Source organism: Drosophila santomea, chromosome 2R (genome assembly GCF_016746245.2).
Source record: "Drosophila santomea strain STO CAGO 1482 chromosome 2R, Prin_Dsan_1.1, whole genome shotgun sequence".
Lineage (NCBI taxonomy): Eukaryota > Metazoa > Arthropoda > Insecta > Diptera > Drosophilidae > Drosophila > Drosophila santomea.
In genome coordinates this window covers 20,505,665-20,513,297 of record NC_053017.2, presented here as the reverse complement: position 1 = coordinate 20,513,297, position 7,633 = coordinate 20,505,665, and the positions used below count along the sequence as shown (strand labels likewise).

Here is a 7,633-nt window from a genome sequence, read left to right as displayed (position 1 = left end):
AAGTATTAGAAATACCGTCTTTGGAAAATTCAAGCCAGTCTGCAGAATATTTATGCCAACTCGGTGGTGGTGGAACAGACACATAAATCTGTTTTCCCACGACGCGATAAGCGGCAAAACATGTTGATGGAAAGGCGAAATAAAATATGTCGCCTAAATGGAGACCAGGATGCAAAGCCCGAAGATTTATGCGGATATAATCGCTGGAGGCCATAAATTATAGCCAGCAGCTTCTAGCTGCGAAATCTACGAGTCATCGATTTTCCAACGAGATGTCAGTCATAGCAAACACTTTCTTCTACTTTGTTCTACCAAAACATGTTAATACTTACACCAAAAACACAACACAAACACTTAAATTAGGAAGAAGTTGCGCGGTTAATTTGGCAGGATGTTTTCAGGAATACTACCCATGATGCAGCAGACTCGAAGGGCCACGGTGCCACTAAGTGGCGTCTCCAAGTCCAATAGTGGATCGTTTAAATCATCCAATTGCAGAATGCAACTCCTTTCGCGGTAAGCCTACTCTTACTGCCCCATTCGAAGAGTTTAAAACCAATTTCAGAACCGGCATGCTTCTACTGGACTACAAGCAATACAAAGCAGCACGAACTGTCCAACAAAACTGGCGAAAATTCCACTATCGAAAGTGTTTCAAGGACTTAAGAGCGGCGGCCATCACGATTCAACGCTGGTGGCGCGGATTCTTGGTCAGAAACAACTACTTGAGGCTGGTGGAGAACATGCTGCAGCAGCGGGTCCTGGATCACAACCACCGGTCGGCCACCAAGATTCAGGCCCTATTCCGAGGATGGAAGAGCCGGCGCACGATTCACGATCACAGCAAATTGCTCAGGAAGCAGGTGTGCGCCGCCGAGGATCTGCTCAACTGCGTGGCCTTCAAGTTGCATCACCTGCTCCGCACCTTCGCTATTCCAGGTGTATATTCGCTTAAGAACTCAAAGTGAGTATGCCCATTGTATATCTTAGTATATATTTTTATTAAAATATCGCCTTACTGCCACCAACAGCTGCATGTCGCGCATAGAGAAGCTGCTGGCCAGCTTGCACTTCCGGTTTCACAACGGAAGGGTTAAGTCGCAGCTGGCAAAAGAAGCTTTCGGCAAGAGCAACAAGTTCAGCAAAGTCCCTTTCGAAGGAGCACGCTATTGGAGCCAATGCAAGCCGAAGTGCGATGCCGCCTTGAAAATGTCCAAGAATATTGACAGGCGCATGTACAGGATCATCGAGATATACGATGCCTCACAGAGAGAGGCTCATACGGCGTTGGTCGAAAAGAATAGAGCGTACAGTAAGATAACTTGTATATATACTCTATAAAATATATTTTAAATCATTTCACAGGAAAGCAAAAGGGGCTTATGAAGAACGTGAAGAAGGCGACTGAGAAGAGTAAACGCGACTTCTGCGGCGATGTCATTGCCAGCATGAGACGCTGGAAAATCCTGGTGGACAACGACCTCAGTGTGGGCAAGAACATATTTAAAAACCCGGAAAACCTAGAGAGGTTCATCACCGAAATATCACAATACGCAGATGAGTTCGAAAACTGCACCTGCTATTGCCGCATTCCCGTATTTACAGAAATCTATTGCGGCTAAGTGTCATACAACTAGTAATACAGTACCAAGTAGTGAAAATAAACACATTTTTACCACTAACGATTTTATTAGTTTTACTACTGAACCAATGGCTGCTCGCTGGCAGCAATTACAAGTATACTGAGTATTTGCATCACTTCTCAGCCAAAAATCGCATTAAATATGTCGACTGCATGGAAATAGAAATATTACATCCATTCATATCTAAGTTTGTTTGTATCTCACCAAATACGTTGCCGAAAAATCGCAGAAGTGCTGTGACAAACGAGGGTCTTTGATAATCGGTCCAATTATCCGTCATCTGATCTGTTTTGACCGAATAAACAAATAATCATTTAAGTGTTAAGCCTTATTGACTTGAGGCATTTCTCACCTAAATGCTCGCAATCCAGCCGCTTGTTCATTGTATCGCCTCCGATGGGAGGAGCTCCACTCTCATCGAAGTTGGTGTTAATCGGATCCGACATGGTGAAGTGGAAATTTACTATAAAAACTCACAATTTCAATTTGAAATACACTTGAAAATGTTATCGACAGCTATGATTTGGCTTCGGGGTTAGAGTAAGGAGACTTAACAGCTGATGCAAGGATTACTAGGTTTTTGGTTCTGTTCTGAGAGTAATTTATTTTATTTTTGAAATCAAAAGAGATTCCTTCCCCAGGAATGTCTTAAAAATACCGTGATACCCGGTGTGCGCATTCAAAGACACAAAAACATGCAATTTTCCCTCCCAACAGCTGCGAGTTACGAGCCAAGTGTGCGATTTATGCCATAAACTTTTGCAGCCAAAACATTTGAGATCCGCAGAGAAAGCATGCAAATGCGGAGTGGAAGTTGGAAGGCGAAATGTGGAATTTGGGGCGGGATTTTCTCGGAACCTGTCCCTGAACGAGCATAAATTAAGAGGCCAGTTGCCGGTGCTTTTAATTAGACACTGAAACACGGCTTCGTCTGGCCAATGTCCAGGGGTTCGGTTCTCTTGTCCTGCCGGCCAGGACATCAAAACAGAGCTCCGAACAGCAGGAGACTTGGTAATTGTACGGCTGGCCTTCATCATCCCTGCTGAAGCTCCATAATAATCACCATCCTCAGATATGCAATTAGAGGACAAACGAAAAATGTGTCTTGGTCAGGCGCTGTCATCGTCATCGTCATCGTCATCGTCGCCCAGGGATAAATACATATTTCCCAGGCTCTGACGCTCCATGTGTATATGCTTATGTACAATGTATATACTTATATAAATGGAATTAACCATATTCATCAGGGCCACAACTAAATGCAACATTTTCGGCCGCTAATGACGAGCCTTGTCGTCGTCGTCTTGGACAGCAACTTGTGTTGCCCCAGGGCCAGGTTCTTTATCACTCGCTTAATTACTTATGTCGACTTCCTCCGCCTCGATCCTTTGGGTCAGCCCCCACCATCGTGGGGTCCTTGGATGCTGCTCCACTCAGGGCAGCGAATTTCGTTTATTTTGCGGCTGACATGACAGCTCTCTTGACGTCTTTCACTGGCATTGCTAAAATGAATCTCAGTGCGGCCAACAGGTACATCTTGCAACCATATGCTGGCAGCTAGTTTAGCTCAACTAGGATGAGTCTTCATGGACAGCTGCGCATGGAAGGCTTTAAGTATTTAGTCACTAGTTTTGAATGCGACTATCTATACCCAGCTCACAGTACACACTACCTAGTGAGTTCGATGCCAGAAATAGAGATAACTAAAATGCTGGCTTAAAAAATTCACTAATTTAAGCATATTAAAACTTTTTTGGCCAAATAACAAAGCCATTTGACAGGGCTGCCGAAACTTTTTTCATTTTTGTTCAGCTTTTTGGTATAATCCCAAGCAGCTTTATAAATGATGCAACCAAAACCGAAATAAAGTTGCATAGCCAACAGTTTCACTTTCAGTTTTAATGCATTGTGGCGCTAAAATTTCGGATTTTTCCGCCTCTTGATTAAATGTGCTAAGAGCCCAAGTTGGGCAACTTTTCGCTGGCCAAGATAGTTTTGCCAATTATTCGAGCAGCATAATTCGGGCCCAAAAAAGTGGTGCAAAAAACCGTAAGTATTGTTACTTTGCATGGTAATAGAAATTAGCCTAGAATAATATTGTCAGCTCAATCGAGTGCCTGGTTTCTAATGAGCTTTGCTGGAAAATTGCGAGGCGTTTGCACATGTCTAAGACCCATTTAATGGGGTTTGTTTGGGAGGTGGGCCATTTCAACCGCAACACAAGGCGTTTCAAATGTTTCCTTTCAAATTAATTAGAAGTTTGCGGTGAGCAAAGCAAAGCAAAGCGAAGCGAAGCCATGTAGCCTGCTTGCCCTTTTCATGGACATCATCATCATCGTCATTGATGGCAACCGAGTAGGCCACAAAATGGTTTTCGGCCAACAATGAAATCTGAGTTCTAATTGCCGGCACACAAACATATAATTAACTAAATAATGAGATGAGTGGGTAAGTGGGTGCTGTTGGGTGGGTGGTATCTTAGCCATTTGGCTGCTGTAAACGGCATTCGTAATTACCTTTGATATGCTCAGCTACACTCGCAGCAGTCGGGGCTTTCAATTAATGCTGCCATACTGCCGTGTTTTGTTGCGCGTTTGTAAAAGTTTTTTAATTTATTGGCCATAAATTTGATCACGTTTGGCCATCATTAGCACCTGCACAAAGCCGCTAAGGCGAATAGTAGCAAATGCGCGAACAGAAGAATCACATAATTCTTTTGTTAAATAATATTTATCTCAATTACCATGTTCAATGTGAAACGCAGCGTTTGTACATGAATGTTGTTTGTAAGTGGTAACATTTTGCACATATAAAATTAAACAGTACGACTGTACAAGTCTTTCGAATAAGTTAAAACACATTGAGAGTCAAAGTGGCCAAAAACTTAGAATGAGCGGATTGGGATCAGACAAGGGTAGAAAAAGACAAACAGCAGTCGATTAACATTTATTGGGTCTGAACTTTAATTTGCCTTGTTGGCCGAGAAGCTTACCTCTCGCTGACCTTTTAGCCATTTGACATTCGAACTGGGTCCAGATTTATGGGATTGCCCGTGTCGATTAGTTAGCCATAAATCTTCGCTGTTTGCTTATGGTCAGCAGCCCAGTCCAGTTCAGCCGATCAGCTTTGCTGACCTATACGAACTATACGATTCACGCATTTACCGGGTCTTGCCACTTTCGCAGATATTCTAGACCTTCTACTGCTCCGACAGCAAACAAATTTACGAGTCATGGCTGGCAGAAATGTTTTTCTTTCGTTCTTCATCATTGCAGCATTAACAGGTTAACTCATTTTAAATGAAATCTGCGCTGAGCGAAATATAAATATATGAACAGCAGGAAAACGGAAAGAAACAGCGCTGGACTACTAATTTGCAAAGTTTTCACGCTGACTGAACTTTAACCCTGCCGCAGGTGCTAAAAATGATTTGCAAAATGCAAAACTTTTCGTTATAAATTCATAGCAATATATAACTAACAAAATAGTAGAAAAGGAAAGCCAGCGATTCGACGAAGAAGTTAAAATTGCTCAAGTTTTATATTCATTTTACGTTTGCTTTGAATTATGTAAAAAGTTTAATCAAATTCCACCAAATCGTTATACTCAAAATATCTTTTATTTTTAGCTACAACCTCTGCGCGTTGATATATCGGACTAACAACTTGATTAAATAGTGCTGAAAACAGTTTAATTTTAATCCAAGGTAAATATAAAAAGGTAAATTTGCACATTGCAAAAAATGTGAAAAAAAATAGATTTTTTGAAAACACAGTTTGATGGGTAATTAAATTACGAACTAAAGGAGGTATGACATTCCATATTTGGACCACTATTTCGAATGCTGTGATCAAAATACTGATAATTATTTACGCAAAAAACCAGAAAATCGATTTTCGCCAAAATTTCAATACTTACGATTAGTATTTTCGGTATAACTTGGCTGAAAATGGTCAGAAAGTTAAAAGAATTACATTTTTGTACTCCTAATTACCAATACTAACCAACCAAAACACTTTTTGACCGACTTTGTTAAAATAATTTTTGGGCTAATTTTCGCATTTTTTGTAAGGGGTACCATCATCAAAAATTGCAAAAAATTTAAACTAAATATATTTTTTTTTTGAAAACACCGTTCGATTGGAAATTAAAATACGAACTCAACGAGGTATGACATTCCATATTTGGACTACTATTTCGATTGCTGTGATCAAAATACTGATATTTATTTACGCAAAAAACCGGAAAATCGATTTTCGCCAAAATTTCAATATTTACTATTGGTATTTTAGGTATAACTTGGCTAAAAATGGTCCGAAAGTTAAAAGAATTACAATTTTTTACTAGTAATTACCAATACTACCCAGTGTAATCTTTGTAAATCACTTAGATATCAAGGAAAATTCGTTTAAAGTGACTCAGATTAGATTAAGTTGTCCAATAAGAGTAATAGTACGCTAGTCCAAATAAACAATTTCGTTAAATAAAAACATATAAAAAAAAATAAAATAACTTTAGCAGGTTAACCCTTAAAAGTAGGCAATACTTTTACAGCCAATCTATATATGTAAGTAGATTGATGCAAGATTTTATCGGTGAAAAGTAGTCAGGAAACACGTGCTAAGCCAAATAAAAAAGTGCTAAAAAATGGTAAAAAAAAATACTATTTATACGAATTCCAAAGGGATAATTTTGGAAACTCCCACACAATAGAAACAAGAATGGAAAAGAAAAACTATAAAGTGGAATATTTACATTCCTCTTTCGGCTCGATGTCATAAATCTTATACACCTGGCTGTGAATGTGTAAACGCCCACGAGCTGGCACAGATAAATTCAGTGCCAAAATATTTAAAGTCTATTTGTTAGGGCCAAGAAGCGAAGGAAAACAGCGGCAAAAAGCACGTGAAACTCGGCGAAGAAAGCCAGAAAAACCGCGAGTACCACCTGAAAAATGGGACACAGGGAGCAGTAGCATGAAAGCCCCAGAGAAACCCCAACAATTTAACAACTGACTTCATGTGAACTGAGCAAACATGCAAGTGTGTGCACACACACGGACTCCCACACACACACACACACACTGACTGCCTCGCACACACACGAACTCATATGCGTGGGTGCAAAAGAGAGAAATGGCAGGAAAATTGCAAGCAAATTTGTTCTCCCCTGTTCGTCTTTTCTATGACTGCTCATGCTAGTTTCCCTTCGATTTTCTTTATTTTCCCAGTGGTTCGATCAATACTGCAGCTTTTCAATTAATAATATTACATTTTAGGCTTTTCTTTTTCTACTTTTAAACATAAGCATAAGCTATGTTTTTATACAACTCTCGTATTAATGTTAAGCTAAAGTAACTTGTAGAATATATATTTATTTATTTATTGACTGTTGTACAGTATAAACAGTTGTAAATAGTATTTCGCAAGCGAGGAAAAACATTGCAAGAAGTGTTAAAAAAATGCATTATTCCTGGCCAAGCGAAAATATTGACAGAAACACGGGACTTAAGCCACGATTAACTGCAGTCAGTGTGTGTGCATTTTCCGAATTTTCCGTATGCCCGGCACGTATTTGAATTATGTGTGCTGGTGAGTCCTGAAAACCCACGCACGCCACTGTCACTGCCACTGGCGGGTACAAATAAATAAATATGTATATAACCCGAAACTCGGATAATATTATTCCAGTTTCACGGCAGTCATCCCTTTTTTTTTGTGCACTGGCACACAAATTGGTCACGGCCACGCCCACTAATCACGGCGCCAAGGCGGAAAATTGCCAGCCGATTAAATTGGCAATCAAGTGAAAAGACATCAGCAGCAGCAGCCCGTCTCGCGGCAGGATGAGTTTCATGCCTCTCATCTTTGCTGTGAGTAAAATGGCATAATTACACGTAACTAGCCGAAAAAGTTTACATTTATGAGCGACTGGCGGCTCTTACCTGTTACCTGGGGGATATGGCCAACTTTGGGGCGCGACAGCGGGGA

At 40.4% G+C, this 7,633-nt stretch overlaps 2 protein-coding genes across 5 annotated transcripts; one reads left to right on the top strand and one right to left on the bottom strand.

The window, feature by feature from the left end:
• Positions 1-274: 274 nt before the first annotated feature.
• LOC120446746 lies at positions 275-1,682 on the top strand. 3 transcript variants are annotated; one of them, XM_039627874.2, is made up of 4 exons: positions 275-516; positions 566-964; positions 1,032-1,312; positions 1,366-1,682. In XM_039627874.2, the coding sequence occupies exons 1-4, from the start codon at positions 392-394 to the stop codon at positions 1,620-1,622; spliced, it is 1,062 nt and encodes a 353-aa protein (XP_039483808.1). In that variant the 5' UTR covers positions 275-391; the 3' UTR covers positions 1,623-1,682. The 3 variants fall into 3 exon arrangements, with proteins under 3 accessions (XP_039483808.1, XP_039483809.1, XP_039483810.1); XM_039627875.2 differs by having other exon boundaries at positions 1,032-1,307; positions 1,366-1,556; XM_039627876.2 differs by having other exon boundaries at positions 377-516; positions 594-964.
• On the bottom strand, positions 1,670-5,668 carry LOC120446747. Of its 2 annotated transcripts, XM_039627878.1 has the most exons (5): positions 5,648-5,668; positions 5,562-5,586; positions 1,996-2,106; positions 1,848-1,928; positions 1,670-1,791 (listed from the first exon to the last, which is right to left on the bottom strand). In XM_039627878.1, exons 3-5 carry the CDS (start codon positions 2,087-2,089, stop codon positions 1,763-1,765), a joined length of 204 nt encoding a protein of 67 aa, XP_039483812.1. In that variant the 5' UTR covers positions 2,090-2,106; positions 5,562-5,586; positions 5,648-5,668; the 3' UTR covers positions 1,670-1,762. The 2 variants fall into 2 exon arrangements, with proteins under 2 accessions (XP_039483812.1, XP_039483811.1); XM_039627877.2 differs by lacking the exons at positions 5,562-5,586; positions 5,648-5,668 and adding an exon at positions 4,636-4,917.
• Between the last annotated feature and the right edge of the window lie 1,965 nt (positions 5,669-7,633).

Excerpts from the sequence above, each read along its gene's own strand:
- LOC120446746 (XM_039627874.2), top strand. The coding sequence starts at position 392 with ATGTTTTCAGGAATACTACCCATGATGCAGCAGACTCGAAGGGCCACG. Across the intron at positions 965-1,031 it reads TATTCGCTTAAGAACTCAAA|CTGCATGTCGCGCATAGAGA; the intron begins GTGAGTATGCCC and ends TGCCACCAACAG. Across the intron at positions 1,313-1,365 it reads CGAAAAGAATAGAGCGTACA|GAAAGCAAAAGGGGCTTATG; the intron begins GTAAGATAACTT and ends ATCATTTCACAG.
- LOC120446747 (XM_039627877.2), bottom strand. The coding sequence starts at position 4,657 with ATGGCTAAAAGGTCAGCGAGAG. Across the intron at positions 2,107-4,635 it reads GGCTAAAAGGTCAGCGAGAG|TAAATTTCCACTTCACCATG; the intron begins GTAAGCTTCTCG and ends GAGTTTTTATAG. Across the intron at positions 1,792-1,847 it reads ATTTTTCGGCAACGTATTTG|TCGACATATTTAATGCGATT; the intron begins GTGAGATACAAA and ends ATTTCCATGCAG.